The following is a 19,082-nucleotide window of genomic DNA, read 5'->3' on the forward strand; positions in this document are numbered from 1 at the left end:
GTGCAGCACTATTAAACATCCTCCATCTGTAGCAGTTCAAGGTTTTACTACTTAACTATTTCCTGACACCATGACTCCTTAAACTAAAGGGTTTATCTGCTTCTGTTTTTATATTTTATATATCTCATTGAAGTCAGGTCACATTTACCTGAATCTACCTTATTTTTTAACCCTTGCTAGGAGAAACTGATAAAAAAATTTAATTGGGCGTGGGGGACCTGGCCTGATTATAATAAAAAAAATTCTTAAATTCTTTTTCTAATTCTCTTCAAAACTCTTTGTTTGCCAGGCATATCTTTGAAAACATTTGAACCAGAATTTTTGGAGAACAATATGATAAATCAACCAATTAACTGGGTACCAAAAACAACCTTTACTTGAAATATTATACTTCTCAATTTTGCATAAATGTTATTACCTGGTATATTCTTTGCTAGGGCTTCCATAACAAAGTACCACAGACTGGGTGGCATAAACAACAGAAATGTATTTTTTTTACTGGCCAGAAGTCCAAGATCAAGGTCTTGGCAAGGTTGGTTCCTTCAAGGGTGATGAGGGAAGGATCTGTACCAGGCCTCTCTTCTTGGCTTATAGAGAGCTGTCTTCTTGCTCTGCCTTCCCAAAGACTTTCCTCTGTATGTGTCTGTGTCCAAATTTCCTTTTCTTATGAGGACCCCAAGTCACATTGTTTTAGGGCCTGCCCTAATGATCTCAAGGTTATCATCTCTTTATAGAACCTACCTCCAAATATGTTTCCATCCTGAGGAACTTAGGTATTAGAACTTCAACACTATGGATTTGGTGGTGGTGGGACACAATTTAGCCTATAACACATGGTTAAGTGCTTACCCATTTCCTGTTGTTCGTTTTATTGAAACAATTAAAATATACTCTTCTTCTTTCATTTGTTGAGCAAGTATTTATTAGATGAGTCCTGCTAGATATTAGTGTGTCAAATAAATAAATAAAATCTTTAAAAAAAAAAAGAGAGACAGTGCTTGAGTTCAAATCTTCTGTCACTTCCTAGAGTGTGTTGACAAGATTTTGTGTAGTCTTTTGGAAGTTTAGTGTCTTCACCAATGGGAAGAAGATATTAATAATCCTTTATCCTTTAGTTATGAGGATTATATTAGACTATACATATCAAGAACTCAGAAAAACATCTGCTTCATAAAAATCATTCAGTGCATGATTATGTTAGGGACTAGCTTAGTGAAAGAACACCACAATCCAAGAGGAGAATCCTAGGCATTTATTCTAGAAACCACATTACAGTGTTCATTAACTTACATTTGACACCCAGAGTACTATTAGAAGATTGCTGATATTAAAAATATTGTACTCTGGGCCCTCTTGGATCCAGATTTATAGGGATAAGAGTTAATCATCTTCAAAATAACAAGGCTAATATTTTAAAGCAGTGAGCTATGATAATGGATAGGGTAAAATACACTATGTATAAAACCAACACTGTATATATAATATATATATATATATATTATAAAATAGTATATATCCCATATATATTATATATGTTAAATCAAGCAAAATACATAAATACTAAATTATTTATAACAACCTAGATGGTTGTGGGATTTAAGAATTAGTCCTCCAATAACTAGAGTATAAAATTGACTAGGCCATCTTACCAGAACATTTTCTTTCAAATATACTTATAAAAATCTGTAAACTCTAGAGTTAATATTAGTTTTCCTCAGTATAGTACCATAATCCTAATTCAAAATTGACTTGGGTTCTATATTTTGAAGAGGATCATAATGCAAACAAACTGGTACATGTTACCATTTTAAGTGCCAAATAGCTCTGGATGCTGAAGGCTTCTGGAAGCATGTAGTATTAGGAGAATAACATTGGGAACCATCCTGCTGCTAATCCAGCATAGACAACTGTCTTAAAGCATACCAGCTTTAGCCTCATTTGATCAAGAGATCAGAACTGGTCATCAGTTATAAAATTAGAAGTAGACTTTAGAAAAGTATTTTTAAATAAGCGTATTTTGGCACACCTATTATTTATACCTAAACTTTGGATTTATCTGTGGATATTCTCAGAAATATTTTGTAGAAAGTTGAACAAAAATTAGTTTGGTAGTAAATAGAGGTATAATGGCATAAAATTATAGTTTATGTTAATATAATACTTGAAAATACAAAATAATATATCCTGCTGAATACCTTCTCCTTATGCAAATAAATGGTCAAACTGTGAAAAAGGAAACAAGAGCTCTGTAACTTATGACTGATTTTTGGGTTCAGTTTTTCTTTTAAGTTCAAAATTGCTCTGAATGTAATTATTAACTATTTCCCCAAATGATAATGGCCTTGGCATTACTGTGGGAATAATTGTTCCAATTTATAAACCTATTTTGTACAACTTAATTTGTCATTAGAAAATTTTTCTCAATCATTTTTATTTAAATCAATTCCTTTTTCTTTGAAAAATTTTAGTACTCCCAGTATGTTTACTTGCTATCTAAATATTAGGTAAATAACATTGGCCCATTTTTCCATGCTCAAAATATTTAAATTTTCATTCATCCTTAAACTTTTATGAACATCCCGTGTATTACACTTATCTCTAATCCTGAGCATGTGGTTTTTTAACATTCCACTTTATTTCATTGCTTTTACTTTGAATCACATTCACTTTGGGCTGTGAAACACTATACACTATATATTGTAGAACACATATGATCATGTGGTAATTTTCATAATGGAATATTTACCACATTTATTTTGTTTACAGTTGTCTTTAAGTCAGGATTGAAATAGAGTTGTCTATTCTCAAATATTCTTTTGGAATGTAGCTTTTCTTTTAAAAAATACTAATATTTCAAAACATGTTAAAACATACTATAAAATAAAGCAACAGGTTTCATCTAAAAATATAGCAATACCATGCCCCTTCATTTGTTTCAAACCCATTAATTTTTGCCTGTAACCAAGGGGGAATTTACAGTTGAAATTTCTATGGGTTACTAGTGGATCAGTGTTCTACCAAAACTGACATGAAAATCAGTCCTGTCTGTCTTGCAGAGGTAGTATGGTATATTGACACTAATATAGGATAGAGCATAAGACCTGAATCTTGGTTGGTCTAGTTGGACCCTTATTAGCATTGTGACATTGGACATTTTTATCTCCAGATGTCAATTTCTTTACTTGTAAAGAAAGTCTCAAGGTCTCTTTATGGATTCAGTTTTTATTCTAGGCTCTGTATCTATGGAATCCACTAAATCTTTTCTGTTCAACTATAAAATGTTTTTTTTTTTTAATTACAATTACTGCCTCAACTTCTTCTCTTCTATACCCTCCTTAATTCCATAAAGTTTTGGAAAAACCTCTGCTACCTAAAAAACAAATAAAAACATTTTTATAAGTCACTGTTTACTAGTTTATTCTTCTCAGACCATATGCTTTTTACTCTATTCTTCTTATTAAATTAAAAAAATTCTTGAAATTCTCTCCTGTCTGCTATCTCTGACTTGTTTTTTCCTTATTCCCATCCTACCTCTATAAATGCTCCTTTTCCAGCAGTACTTACTATACTTAACTTAAAAACCCTTTGTGATGTGGAGATGATTTCAATATAGAGGCTTTGAAAGAACAATTTTTATAAACGTTCCATTTCTTTCATCAGCTCATCTTTCTCTTCCTAACCTCTAAACATAAAGCATTTCAAATACAGTCTCTAAAATTCCTTTTTCTTCTTTTTTAATCATCGTAACCATTTCCAAAGCTTTAATTATGCAACTTCAAACTCTGAATTTCTACCCTTATACCCCTTTTTTCCCCCTGACTTCTAGATGACCTTTCTAGCTTTTGAAAAAGTCTTTGTGTTTCACGTTGACATAACAAACTTGGCTTATATTAAACAAAACTGTTCCTCTTCTTCCTATAACTTTTCCTACCTCTATTGCTGCCTCTCTCTGCTAATGACATTATTTTCAAGTCACCAACACAGATTAGTGGAAAATAGGAAAGGCTTTGTAATGGAAAAGTTCTGAGTTTGAGTCCAGGCTCCACCATTTAACAGCTGTCCAATTTGGGGCAAGTGGTTGAATCTCTTACTAAGCTTTCCTTTGTCTTCTCTGTAGAATTAGTTGATAATAGCACCTGCTGCATAGGGCTTTTGAAAGGATAAAATGATGCATTTCTGAGAAAGCCTGTTACTAGCCCGTTACTAGTAACATCCTCATAAAATGGTCAGTTTGATTATCAAATGTTAGCTTTAAAACCTGGGTCATTTTCAGGCTTTTAATTTTCTCAAGCCAAATATCCATCAATTGCCAAGTCGTAGTCCTACTCCCAAAATATTACTTTCTTTCAAAAATTAATCCATTCATTTGCTCATTCAATGAATGATGATGTGGATCCCTGTCAGGTGCTAGGAATCAATAATGAGTAAAATAGCCAAACTCCCCTCACTCTCCCTTAACTAACTACAATAACTCTTGAATTCATCTCCCTCCACTCCTCCTCCAATCCATCCTAAATACTCTTGTCAAAGTGATGTCCCTAAATCCGATCTTTGTTTGAATCTCTTAAATGATGAGAAAAACCTCATTTACATTCTAAACCATTCATAGGATCATCTCCCACTTCTCCAATCTTCTACTATTCTCTGTAGAGCTGCCAGATTGAGACTCTGCAATGTGAGTCATGTTGGTCTTCTGCTCACATCCCAAGATTGGACCTTAATTCCTCCAACTTCCCCACTCTGCCTCTGCTATACTCATTTTGTCGCTCTTCCTAGGACACACCACATACACCTCACTCCTTGTGGCTTTTTACTCCAAATACACTCCTTAGGGCCTTCTACTTCTTTTTCCTTTGCTGTGAATTCTCTTTCCTGATGTGTCCATACTTCTTTACTCAAATATCTCCTCAGTTAAATCTTCCTCTACCGTGAGCCATCCTTTCAGGTCTTTATTTAAACATCTCCTCTCTGGTGAGGTCTTTCTGGGCCATTGGTTTTAAATCTCCCCCTCACCCCTCCCCCCCCACACACAACTGTCTCCTTCCTTCCTTTATTGTTTCTTCTTAAAACATACTACTACATAAGAAAATATAAATTTTATTCTTTATCTCATTTGGTTTTTATTTGTTTCTTAGCCTGTCTCTTCCACTAGAATGTAAGCTCCCTGAGGAGAGAAATTTCAGATCATTTTTGCTTGCTGCTATAAATCCAGCACCTTATGGAATCCATAGTGTATAAGGGTGTTTAGTAAGTAAATGCTGAATTAATCAAAGAAGTTTCATCTCTCACTTCAGCAGCTTCGTGATAACCACTCAGTCGGTGTTTTTGTGTTTGTATTTTTCCATATTGCTTCCTGTGCCTGGAATGTGTTTTTTTTTTTCCTCTTGCTCTATCATCACCTATTTTTACGAGTCAAAATTCCACTCATGTTTAAATTTCTTGCCTAAATGCCACCTCCTTGCTGCTGTTCTCTTTCTCTGGTTTCACACTGGTTGTTGCCATTCTTGGATGGATATATCACATTCTCCACCCTCCTCTAATGTCCCGCACCCAATCTATCATCAAGTCCTTTGGCTCTACTACCAAAATATTTCCAGAGTTTGATCTATCCTCCACCAGTAACATCCTGTCCTCTGTCACCTGAGCTATTTTGATAACCCCCTAATGATCTCATTTCTTAGAACTTTTCTCCTTACAGTTCATTTCCTACACAGCAGCCCTTAACCTTTTTAATACATGAGTCAGAACATGTCACTCTTCTGGCCAGACCCTTTACTGAATTCTCATTTTGTTTGAGAATAAAATTCCAAAGTCCTTCACATGGTCAATGAGGACCTAAATGCTCTTATATTCAACTACTTCTCTGATCTAATATTTCACCACTTCATGCCTGGATCACTCCATTTCAGCCACAGTGGCTTCTGTGCTCTGTCTAGATTTTAACACCATCCTCAGTCTCATAGCCAATGGAGTTTGTACTCTCAGCCCGCGATGCTTTATCAGCAGATACTCTCTTGGCCTGGTTTCTCACTTCATTCAAGTGGCTGCAAAAAATTAGACCTTATTCCCAGTTAACCCATCGAAAATATCATTTTAATCAACCCACTGTCTCCTCTTAACCTATTTTTATCTGTTTTTCTTTGTAATGAGCATCACCACTACACCTATTGTGTGTGTTCCTGTGTGTGTGTGCTTACTCTTTTGTTTTCTTGTTTTCTTTCAAGTAGAACATAAGTTTTATGAAAACACTGTGATTTCCTTCTTATTTTTTTCATGAAGAAGAGGAGGTCCCCACGACATAGAAGAGTAGCTGGCCTACAGTGAATTTCTGTGGAATAAATGAATGACTGTCTAATGTTAGACTTACACATATTTCTGTGTTTAAAATGTAAGATTTTCAAGGGCAGGAAAGCATGACTTTTGCATCTTTATCATAATGGTAGTACCAGAAAACAATTTTGTTGTATGTAAGTGCTTGATATGTATTTGTTTTACTTACTTAGCAGGTAAGAACTATATAAGCACTTATTAACTATTAATATCATCTATTAAGTAACTGAAAAATCCTATGTGAAACTATTATTATCTCCACGTAGGCAATTGACACAACACCCTGACCAGTATGGAGTAAAAGCATTATAATAATATATATTTTTATTTTATTAAATTATAGAATATGAATGGGGCACCTGGGTGGCTCAGTGGGTTAAGCATCTGACTCTTGGTTTCGGCTCAGGTCATGATCACAAGGTTGTGAGATCGGGTCCATGTCGGGCTCTGTGTTCAGTGGGGTGTCTGCTTAAGATTCTCTCTGCCCCTCCCTCTTAAAAATAAATAAATAAGTAAATAAATCCTAAAAAATTATAGTATATGACTGTTAACATGTTATGCAGATAGATTATATTTAAAAAAAGAATAGTGAAAGGAATTGAAGGGCAATGTCTAATAAAATTACAGAACTATATATAGTACCTGGTAAAGTGTAGAATGTTATTGGCAAAACTTTTACTCCACATAGAATAGCAAATTTATCATAGATAAAAGACAGCAGAATCATTTATAATAAAAATATGATGTAGTCCAATATTCAGTTAACTTTTGTCATTATATTTATATTGAATTTCAAAACAGTAAAACAACTACACTTGTCACAATTGTGATGACCTTAAATAAATTTGAAGAAACACTAGACTAGTTAAAAAAAAAAAAAAAAAGGGAAACAAGGAAAACTTGAATTTAAAAAAATATTTGAATTATTTTATAAGGAAAATTATTTTATAAGGACAAAAAATCTGTGTATTCCAATGACATTTTCTGTTAACTCTCAGCAAGAGAGAGAGAGAAGGCACAAGCGGGGAGGGGGTGGGGCAGAGGGAGAAGGAGAAGCAGTTTCCCGCTGAGCAAGGAACCCCATGGGAGGTTAGATCCCAGGATCCTGAGATCATGACCTGAGCTGAAGACAGCTGCTTAACCGAATGAGCCACCCAAGCTCTCAACTTAGCTTTGGCAGAGTAATAAATAATATTTGTTTACTGCTTCCTGGGTGCTGCATATTATTACACCTATTTTAAATGGATAATCTGTTATTCACATCTCCAGAGTTTACTATTTTTTTTCCATTTTACATGGAAATTAAATCATAATCTGTTGAATCTCCTATTAATTAGCAGAGCTAGGTTTCTAATCCAGGGTCCATTTGTCCAAAGAGTTTAGATCCTTAATCTGGGCTCCTTAGGATACTCAATGGAGAAAGGATTAAAAATGTTCCTGTGAAACAGGGTTGCCCCCACAGTGTAGAGAACTAAAGTCTGGAGCTTTAAAATCATCACTGTAGATTTTGATGTTGTCAAAATCTAATGATGTAATGTGTGGTGATTAACATAACATAATAATTGAAAAAAGAAAAAGAAATAATTGCTTTAAAGCACCTTACATTTCAGGGAATTGCTCTCAAGAATTATACTTATTGTGTTAAAAATAAACTTAGTTATCTGAAGATCTATAAAACCTAGCATATGTTCCACAGTGACATGAGTTAATTTCATTTCTGTCACTGTGAGTGCTCCACAGGTATATTGTAAATTGCTATGAATTACTGTGGCTGTGACCCATTATCATAGCAGGAAATTACATGAATCTCACAACTGATATGAAATGTACTGCTGTCACTGCTATGCATTAATTTCTAAGTAGTTGGCCATTTGTAATAATTCTGTAAATGTCCATCTTAGCACAGTTTTCAGTCTAGACAAGTTAAGCCAATGTGCATGGAATTTCCCCCCATTATTTCCAAGCAGTTATACTGAATTCTAAAATTACCTTTTTATTGGACAATTTCATATTGAATATTTTTCCAAGAATTGGAAACATGATGGTTTCAATTCCTACTCCCTAATATTCAAGAGAAATTTATTCCATAAAGAGTAAGTCATTTGGATACATATGAATAGGAACACAGAATGAGAAAACCTCTGATAAATATAAATGATTTTTCCAAATTTTATGGAACCAGTAAATGGTTTATTAAATTATTTTTTAACCGCATTGACCTCTTTGCTGAGATGAGTTTTAGATAATGGTATACTTCATGGCTATAGTCCTAAGAATAACATATTTGCAGTTATGTCTCTTTTACATTATAAATAGAAATATTTCACCCTTAAAATCATAAATCTATAGTGCAGATTACACTTTTCTTGTATTTGCTTTGATATTGACATTTATGCCCTTGCAGAAAAAAATAAATTCAAATAACAGGTTTAATTGAAAACTTTTGACAATGGTGAATTTATATTAATTTCCCCATGATATATTTTATATTTTAGTATATCATATCTGTTGCAAGTCAGTTTCTCTGACTACAAGTTCATTTTTTTGGTAGACCTTTAAGCATTTTGATTCATTTTTGAAAGTTTATCCTTTGCTGTCCCACCATCTCCCAGACTTTAAGATTCTTTTTCTTCATGTTCCAAAATTTTGCCACCATCTATTCTAAAAATCTTTATCATAACTTCACTGACACATAGTTCCTAGAAATTTACTTCCCACTTCTTTTAAAAAAAAATTGCAAAAATGCTTATAAACATGGAATGGGTTTTATCTTTACTCAGTAGGGCCACTCTTTGAGACATAATTATAAAAAATAATGGTTTTGAAAATTCAATGCATTATGTACCCAAAAGCATACTCCTGTGCTTTGTTAGTTATATAAGTTTAATATTAGGCCCATTACGTGATATTTAATCTTTGTAAATTTAGTGAATTGGCTACTTGATTTTAGGCACAGGGCTAGATGTTTGAGAGGGGAAAATGAGCCAAACCAGAGGCCGTGTAGAGGAGAAAGAATAATGAATAAATAAATAAGTGACTGTGTCTTTTTTTAATAAGATTTTATTTATTTATTTGCGAGAGAGAACATGAGCACAAGCTGGGGGGAGGGGCTGAGGGAGAGGGAGAAGCCGACTCTCCTCTGAGCAGGGAGCCCGACTCAGGGCTCGATCCCAGGACTCAGGGATTATGACCTGAACTGAAGGCAGACAATTAACCAACTGAGCCACCTGGGTGCCCCATAAGTGACTATGTCTTTATAAAATGAAAGATGATGTAACAATGGCTATAACATAAGGACAATATATTCCTTAAGTACAGGTACCTTGTCTCCTATAAATTATCGATACAGAGCTTGGCACACAGTAGCCCGCATCGGGCTCCATGATCAGCGGGAATCCTGCTTCTCTCTCTCCCACTCCCCCTGCTTGTGTTCCCTCTCTCGTTGTCCCTCTCTCGCTGTCTCTCTGTCTCTCTCTCTGTGTCAAATAAATAAAAATAAAAAGATTTAAAAAAAAATAGAGGTCGTCTTCTTAAGACCTCTCTTCTGGATCTTTGCAGTGGTCTTTCTATAGCCCTCTTCTTTTCTTTGGAGAATCAGCTCCCAGTCCAGAGCTAAACATGTACCTCTTTTCAGTGGTTTCTCACTGTAGCAAATGAAGACAAGGCATGCCCGGTGATATTTCCACATTGGCCCAGGCCTTTCTGTTCTACGTAACTGCCCACAGACCACTGCTCAGTGTCCATACTGGAATCCAGTTCCTTAAACAGGTTCTGTTCCCACACATCATTCTGTTTGCTTACCTTCTATATATAATGCGGCCCCATATTTCAGCACATAGAGGTTCTATCTTTATTACCCATCCATTTCTTCTTCCTTAATGCTTTCCCACAATTTTCCTTAGAGTGAAAATCCTTCCTTTCCCTACAGCTCCTTGCAGTACCTTGAAGAGCAAGCATATCATCATTTGCCTTGTGTGAGACAATTTTGCCTCTCTCTCCAGCATCAACTTCTGGATAGCAAAAATCACATGTAACTTATCTTTTTACTATCCACGGTTTCTAACCTAAGCTTTACATAGAAATATTTAATAATTTAATAAAACTTTCTATCCTAAGCTTTACATAGAAATATTTAATAATTTAATAAAACTTCTATGAGAGAGGCATCTTAGAATATCACAAATCACCACAGAAAATCACAGTAGGAAAGTACCAAACTATAAAAAAAAGTAATAGGTCTAAAACCAGTTTTCTTGTCTTCATACCAGGAGAAATACGTGCTTGAAGGTAACACTCCCCACACACTGTTTACATCTTTTTGTAAAGCACACACTTTGCATTTACCACCAGATGTGAAATAGAAGAACACCATGATGAGATTTACTTTATTTGTAATAGAATCTTACAAATCTTTGTGGGAGGTAGAAGATGAGGTTATTCAGGTGAGCCTCTATAAGTCATGTCTGGGACTTGGCAAATCTAAAATCTTCAAACAGATGGGATGAAGGCTGAGCAAAAGGCCATTCTACAGAGGAGGGAAAGTGGTATCTAGAAACTTTAGACAACGTTTCTGAGGAGATTCACAAGTCTTGGAAATTGGTATTGGAGTATACAGCCAAGTCAAGTAGATATCAGAGGTGAATAATCCAGTTGGCAAGGGACATATAACGTTGGTTCTCAACCTTAAGTGTACATTAGAATTGCCTAGGCAATTTAAAAGCAGTTAGTTTGGCTAGACACCCATGAAGCAGTATTTTACAAAGCTCTCTGGCTAATGTTTAACTGGAAATAAGAACTACTGACATAGGGAAGTAGACAGACAATGTGGTCAGAAATATGGCACGTTCATCCACAGGTGCCAGGATGTGGCAGCCACCCTGAGATCTCAGCACAGTACCACTGACTCCCAGCTGGAAGGAAAATGACTAAAATCAAATTGTAGAATGGTGGAGCAGTGGACACTCTGGTTCTTGTCTCAGTCCAGAGGTTTAAGGAACTGAGAATTACTGAGAATGAAGATGGAACCATTTGTGAGTGTGAGGTACTGGCTAAAGTAAAGACAGAGGATCCAAGGTAGACCCTGTAGGGACCCAAGAACCACCTCCAACCCACCCCCCAAGCTTTCTGAAGGCACCGCCATTAAGAGCCTGCAGCTTATTACAACTGCAGAAAGTACCACGGTACGTCCAATATTCCTGAGAATTCTGCACAGGGCTCTTATATCATCCAGGTCCCAACTCTTCATTTCACTCTCTGAAATCTTTTGTTGGCTTTCCTTATTAGTACTCTCTGGCCAGGGGTACCTGGGTGGCTCAGTTGGTTAAGCATCTGCCTTTGGCTCAGGTCATGATCCCAGGGTCCTGAAATCGAACCCCACATTGGGCTCCCTGCTCAGTAGGGAGTCTGCTTCTCTCTCTCCCGCTCCCCCCCTTTGTGCTCTCTCTCTGTCAAATAAATAAATGAAATCTTTAAAAAAGAAAATAATCTCTGACCTTTCCCTCCTTTCCTGGTTTTTCAGCTCTTTTCAGTATACTTGACCCAGAGTGGGATGTTGTCCTCTCCATTTAAATAAGACAATTCTAATTTGATGATAATCAACATTCTGCAGAATATTTAGGGGTTATAGGTAGTTGGGGGAGTGGATAGTAGTCATTTTATAAAGATTGCCAGCCATACCGCCGCAGGCATGCCCCTTTTGGGCATTTCTATTCTTAGACTCTAACCAAATACTGTTATCTGATGCCAGCTTTCCAACATCAAATCCCCATCTCTCTCTTCAATCCCTGGTTACAAATTTAATTCTCTGATTTGACCAAAAATCAACATCAACAGCAAGAAAATTTAAAAAAAAATTGTATTCCTCATTTGTTTCAACTGTTTTATCTTACTCTACCTTTTTATATAATACTGTTAGAAATATATATCTGTGCGTGTATGTGTGCTCTTCAGACCAGAATGGGCTAAAAAACCGTTTATTAGTAAATGGAAATATAATGATTTTTGTAGATGTAACTGTGCCTCACACTTGACAGTGACATTCTTACTGTAATAAGTAATTATGCATATCCACATTTAAAATGCTGGTGCATGGTAAATGTTCAAATATTTCTAGGATGAAAATTTCTGAATTTTGAAATGGTTGCGTGTGTACAAAGGGGAATAAACATGGGAGTAAGAAACATGAGTGGAGAAAGAATAACATGAATCAACTTAATATCACATACAATTATTGAGTGCCAGATTAGTCATCGTTAGCATTTTGCAAAGTGCAGAATTATGTGTTTCTTACTAGCTATTGAAATGCAAATGTAATATTGTAAACATAAGAATATCAGTGATCATTTTCTTTTTATTGTCATCTGTAAATTTCTAAGAAATTGGCTTTAAATCTTATAAGGTAAATCATGAAAAGTGCTTTTTCTTACTTTTTAAGTATTTCCCAAGCCATGTTAGCCTATGCACTAAACATATTGCAGGTTTTCCTCTCTTAAAGAAAATGTAAACATTTTCCTCCTTACTCCCTTTAAACAAGTTGCTAAAAAATGTATCCAAGAGAGTATTTAATATAATCCTTAATTACTATAATTGAGATTTATCAGAATGATAGTTATTAGGTTAAATGCTGATCAATTATTAAAATATATGTGTTTTCCTCCCAAAATACATCTTTCACTCAGTGACAAGGAACTGTTCTCTCTAGAAAAATATAAATTGTCTCTTGTATCCTACACTGTGTTTTGATAGTGGGGAGGTTCACCTTGTTTCTGCTTCTGGGAATAAGTTTCAGAATGATCTTTTTAGGGAGAGGAAGTCTGGATACATGATTTTCTTATGTTTGTAATAATTTGGAAAAAGAAAAAAAAAAAACAAGGAACTCAGTTCTGGCCTTTGTGGTCTAATAATAAAAGCTCAGAATAAGAATCTGGGAATTAGGCTTAACGTCAGAATTGTTGATTTTGGGGAATTTAACCTTTAGAAAAATTTTGAGTTCTTCCTAGTTCTATATCCCCTTCTGCTGAAGACAGTGTTACTGCTGAATACCCCTTGCAGAGATTTTTTTTTTAATTAGGAAAATGAAGGGAAATATGCTTTCTTTGTACCACCTGATTCTATATGTCACCAATTCTATATGTCACCCATTTTCTTTTTCCACGTTTTCCTAGGGACACCCACTATGGCAATATAGTATTTCTAATAATTTATGAACATTGCACATTAGTTCTTGGAAGAAAGGGTAAACATGGGCATTCTTTAAGTTTCTGAAGTGTAAACATTACAGCCACAGCCTTTATTAGTGATTTCTGTTGTTGCTGCTTCTATTGAGAATATGCTCATTTAGGGATTTTATTTCTACTGTCTTTAGTCCCCAGCAAGTGCTAGGGCTTGGGACTTGCTCTTTTTGCAAGTGGACTGAGATAGCAAAACACCATCACTTACAGGCAATTTGGTCGTCATTACAAATTAATGAAGTGATAATTATTGTTCCTTGCAACCTTTTATGTGCAAAGCATGCTGGTGCTGTTCACATTATCTTCTTGCACATTATACCTCTGCATTCAAGGACTTGTGATAGCTTGCCAAATTAACATTGAGAGGAAAAATGTTAAACTACAGTGAGATCTCCCTAATTAAAATCATATTTTATATCAAATTATGAAAATCTCTATATGGTCATCACCTGTTTGATGTCTAGTAAAATACTGTTCATACCAAGATATACTTACAACCAATTCATCAGTTGTACAAACTCATATCTATTCTGATAAATAAAAAAGACAAAAAAAAACCCCAAAAAACCTTGACCTAAAAAATTTTAAGTCAGTTGATTTATTTTTAAATAATGTTATCGGTGATCTAATTTTCTGTAAAATGTCATGTAAAGCATTTATTGTCTGGAGTTTTACTAGTCCTGTCATAGTTCTTTACAATGTTATTATAGAACCAATGTAATACTAGAAAAAGTCCACGTAATACTGACTTTTTAACATCAGAGTTTTTTGAAGTTCCAACTCTGTTCACTCTTTATGTTTCTCTGATATTAAACATGTATATGAATTTTACTTCGACTGTGACTCTACTATTAAAGGCAACTCAGTGTGAAATCATCAGAACTGAGAATCTTATGCACACTTTTTTTCTTAAGAGCTCCTTGTATAATAAATTCATAGAGTGGATGTTTGAAAATGGTATATTAGTGGTTATTAAAAGTACAGGGTGGACATTTTCTTTTCTTATATTAAGATATATTTTGTATATCATGTCTAGGGTTTTCTAAAACAGTCTAAATTTATTCCTTTGTTGGACTTTTGGTATGACAGTGAAGTCAAGCTAATTTTTCTTCCAGAAAATGGGTGCCTCTCTTATATTTTAGACCCTGAATGATCAAGGTTATTAACATCAGTAGTGCTTTTTTACTATTTGCTTTTGTTTTGTTTTTAGGTTGGTAGAAGAGCAAGGGAGAATAAGAAGTTTTTAAACTGTGTTTATCACATTGGTGGGGTCTACAAATTGGATTTGATAGTTCAAACATCCTAATGTAAATAATTTATTTTTTTCCTAATGTGGTCCAATGGCCAAATAAATGCTATATTTCTTCCTTGTGGTTACCATCAATTCAATAGATTAAATTTTATCTAATGTGACTGGAAGCTATGGTTGGAATTCCTATGTGTTTTTAATATACATAAATAGAAAAATGTTCATATATTTTAATGCCATCGATTTAGTTAAGTATTGAAAACTTGCCTTTCCTGATGAAAATAATTAACTCTCTTAATGGAGAAAAGAGTTTGGAACGCATTTCTAATGGGTTTCAAAGGATTTTATTTATATATTTATTTACAAAATTAAAATATATTCTGGGGACACCTGGGTGGCTCAGTCGGTTAAGCGGCTGCCTTCGGCCTGGGTCATGATCCCAGGGTCCTAGGATCGAGTCCCACACTGGGCTCCTTGCTCAGCAGGGAGCCTGCTTCTCCCTCTCTCTCCCTCTGCTTGTGCTCTCTCTGTCAAATAAATAAAATCTTTAAAAAATAAAATAAAATATATTCTGTTATAAGAAGTTTATATTTGTACTCCCTTGAATGATTTCTACATATATTATGAGAAAAAATAATAATTTTTATACATCTCTCTGATATTGTGTGCTGCATATTATGGAGGTTGTGAAGAGGTCCAAAATGTAGCAAATGCATATGAAACAAAATTAAACTAATCTTAGCATGCATCATGAATTAAATTTATAAATGCATAAGGCATTTAATAAAGGTTGTATAGTACATATGGAAGGAGAGGGAAAAAAAAGAGAGGGAAACAAACTATTAAGAGACTCTTAAAGATAGAGAATAAACTGAGGGTTAATGGGGGAGGGGGAGGGGGCATGGGCTAGATGGGTGATGGGCATTAAGGAGGGCACTTGTGATAAGCACAGGGGGTTGTACATAAATGATGAATCACTGAATTCTACTCCTGAAACCAATGTTGCACTGTATGTTAACTAACTAGAATTTAAATAAAAAATTGGAAAAAAAGAAAAAATAATAAAAGTTATATAGTAGAGGATTTCTTAAGAATGGCAGGCGTGGCCACCTGGGTGGCTCAGTTGATTAAGCAACTGCCTTCAGCTCAGGTCATGATCCTGGAGTCCCGGGATCGAGTCCCACGTCGGGCTCGCTGCTCAGCTGGGGGGTCTGCTTCTCCCTTTGACCCTCTTCCCTCTTGTGCTCTCTGTCTCTCATTCTCTCTCAAATAAATAAATAAAATCTTTAAAAAAAAAAAAAAGAATGGCAGGGGTATGGATGGCTTCAAGGAGAAAAGAGTACAGTCAAGTTGGAGTTATACCATAAACAAAAGAAGATCTAACATGGCTTTTGACAACAGTAAAAAAGTTCACACTGACAAGGACATAGTATGTGAAACATGTAATTCACTAATCTCCATTCAAACTTTTAGAAAAAAAAATGTATTTTGGAATTAGTTTTTGGAAGAATGTCAATACCAAACTAAAGAGTTTGAAGTTATTTGTATAGACAATGGGCAGCCATAGAAGTCTTTGAATTCAGGTATGACATGACAAAGGATGATAGATTTTCCTGGCAGCACAGGGCAAAATTTGGCATGGCAAAAAAAAGTGTAGACACAGGTATAATAGTTAGAAACAGATGGTGTAATAGTTGCAGAATCATAACCACAAACAACGTGATGCCAGTTTAAAAACCTATGCTAAGGATCACAGAAAGCAGTGCTTCACTGTCCTAAAAAGTCTTGAAACTTTTTAAGTGTTTTTGCATTGAAAAAAGTGTTAGGATGACTTTAACTGCTGTAATAATAAAAAAGGAAATAGCCACTTATTTCTTGCTTGTGTAAAATTCAGTGTGAGTAAAAGATATTAGGGATTGAAATGTTCACTACATTTACATCTTCTGTTTTCTGTGTATAACTATTAGGTTTTTATTTTGTTGGCAGAGGGAGACATGTTTGTATTTTCACTTCAAATCTTCTTTTGTCGTTCATCATGTATTCCTTGAAATGACTGAGTATGTTCAAAAAGGTCATGTGTGGAGATATGTGGTAATGACATCATTTAGATTCTCCTTGTTTTGCCAGATATTGATTTTACTAAATTCTGGACCAAATTGGGGTAAGATGAATAAAAATTTATTTTAGGCAGCCATATTTTTCATTCTCTTTTTAAATAGCAAACAAAACACAATCAAAACCATCTGTACAACAAAACCATTTCATAGTGTTATTTGAGTTAACTGATTTGAGGTTTTGATGCTGGAATATTTGTCTAGGTATAATCAATTGCTAAGCAACTTTTTTTCCTGGATATCCCACAAACCACAATACAATTTGAACGCATTCATCAAAATTATAAATTACTTAGTGTCAATGAACTCAGAGAAACCTGCAAATAATAAACCTACATATAAGAATGTCATGGAGTTGCTCCATGTCGTGATCTTTAATGAGTAACACTGAAATTTCTCTTTAATAATTTTGTATATCCTGTGATTTAATTAACACCCTCATTTTGTATTCATTATTATTCATTATGAGTCATTCATTAATTCTGCCTCTCATTTTTTTCTCCTTTGATTCTTCAGTGGGAAGAGATCAGTGGTGTTGATGAACATTACACACCCATCAGGACTTACCAGGTGTGCAATGTCATGGATCATAGTCAAAATAATTGGCTGAGGACAAACTGGGTCCCCAGGAACTCAGCTCAGAAGATCTATGTGGAGCTCAAGTTCACTCTACGGGATTGCAATAGCATTCCATTGGTTTTGGGAACTTGCAAGGAGACTTTCAACTTGTACTACATGGAGTCTGATGATGATCATGGGGTCAAATTTCGAGAACATCAGTTTACAAAGATTGACACCATTGCAGCTGATGAGAGTTTCACCCAAATGGATCTTGGGGACCGTATTCTGAAACTCAACACTGAGGTTAGAGAAGTAGGTCCTGTCAACAAAAAGGGATTTTATTTGGCGTTTCAAGATGTTGGTGCTTGTGTTGCCTTAGTGTCTGTACGAGTGTACTTCAAAAAGTGCCCATTTACAGTGAAGAATCTGGCTATGTTTCCAGACACGGTACCCATGGATTCCCAATCCCTGGTGGAGGTTCGAGGATCTTGTGTTAACAATTCTAAGGAGGAAGATCCTCCCAGGATGTACTGCAGCACAGAAGGCGAATGGCTTGTACCCATTGGCAAGTGCTCGTGCAACGCTGGCTATGAAGAAAGAGGTTTTGCATGCCAAGGTAAGAGTCTTCTCTGTTTTCCTTGGAGTGCTATTGCTCACCTGTGAGTCTATTATCATTGAGTGACTGAAAGAAATGAACCCAGCCTGAACTCACTTGGCAGCAAAACGTGCCTAAAACTGAACAGAGTCTGTTTATAGACCAAATTTATCTCACTTGATGTGTTGATCCACAGTTTGTTGTAGAAATATTAACAGTGTTTGTGTGGTGCTGGCCTGTACCGACAAGAGGTGTTACATATACTATTTTTAAGTTTTGTCTGCTTTTTAGTGACTCTGCTATTATAACTCTAGATCAACTGAAAGAAAAAAAAATATGTCTCTTTTATGTAGAGGGAAGAAATATCACTGGCACTCAGGTAATCTAATTCTAACAGAATTAGATACTGCATTGATGATGTGTTTTTCTATCTCACAGTGGTATGTTACTTAATTGTTATAAAATATAGTCTTCGGTGATGTCTGTGCATCAAATACATGTTTACTTACAATGCATTAGTGCTTTAATAAAGCTTATTTTATTTAAAAATCCAGGGTTGACACCTTAGTGTTTGAAGGATAGAGGGGTAATTTTTAAAAAAATTATTTTGGGGCGCCTGGGTGGCTCAGTTGGTTAAGCGACTGCCTTCGGCTCAGGTCGTGATCCTGGAGTCCCTGGATCGAGTCCCGCATCAGGCTCCCTGCTCAGCGGGGGGTCTGCTTCTCCCTCTGACCCTCTTCCCTCTCGTGCTCTCCGTCTCTCATTCTCTCTCTCTCAAATAAATAAATAAAATCTTTAAAAAAAAAAAAAAAATAGGGCGCCTGGGTGGCTCAGTTGGTTAAGCGACTGCCTTCGGCTCAGGTCATGATCCTGGAGTCCCGGGATCGAGTCCCGCATCGGGCTCCCTGCTCAGCAGGGAGTCTGCTTCTCCCTCTGACCCTCCCCCCTCTCATGCTCTCTGTCTCTCATTCTCTCTCTCAAATAAATAAATAAAATCTAAAAAA

At 35.4% G+C, this 19,082-nt stretch overlaps 1 protein-coding gene across 5 annotated transcripts in view; it reads left to right on the top strand.

Moving 5' to 3' along the window:
• Nucleotides 1–19,082, top strand: part of EPHA3 (EPH receptor A3) — a 351,742-nt gene that overhangs the window by 79,722 nt on the left and 252,938 nt on the right. For all 5 annotated transcript variants that reach the window (XM_032406343.1, XM_032406344.1, XM_032406348.1 and 2 more), the window contains one exon: nt 17,439–18,099. In XM_032406343.1, coding sequence (XP_032262234.1) covers nt 17,439–18,099 — 661 coding nt within the window. The remainder of the gene's footprint in view (nt 1–17,438; nt 18,100–19,082) is intronic.

This window comes from Phoca vitulina, unplaced genomic scaffold (assembly GCF_004348235.1).
Source record: "Phoca vitulina isolate PV1807 unplaced genomic scaffold, GSC_HSeal_1.0 scaffold8, whole genome shotgun sequence".
Lineage (NCBI taxonomy): Eukaryota > Metazoa > Chordata > Mammalia > Carnivora > Phocidae > Phoca > Phoca vitulina.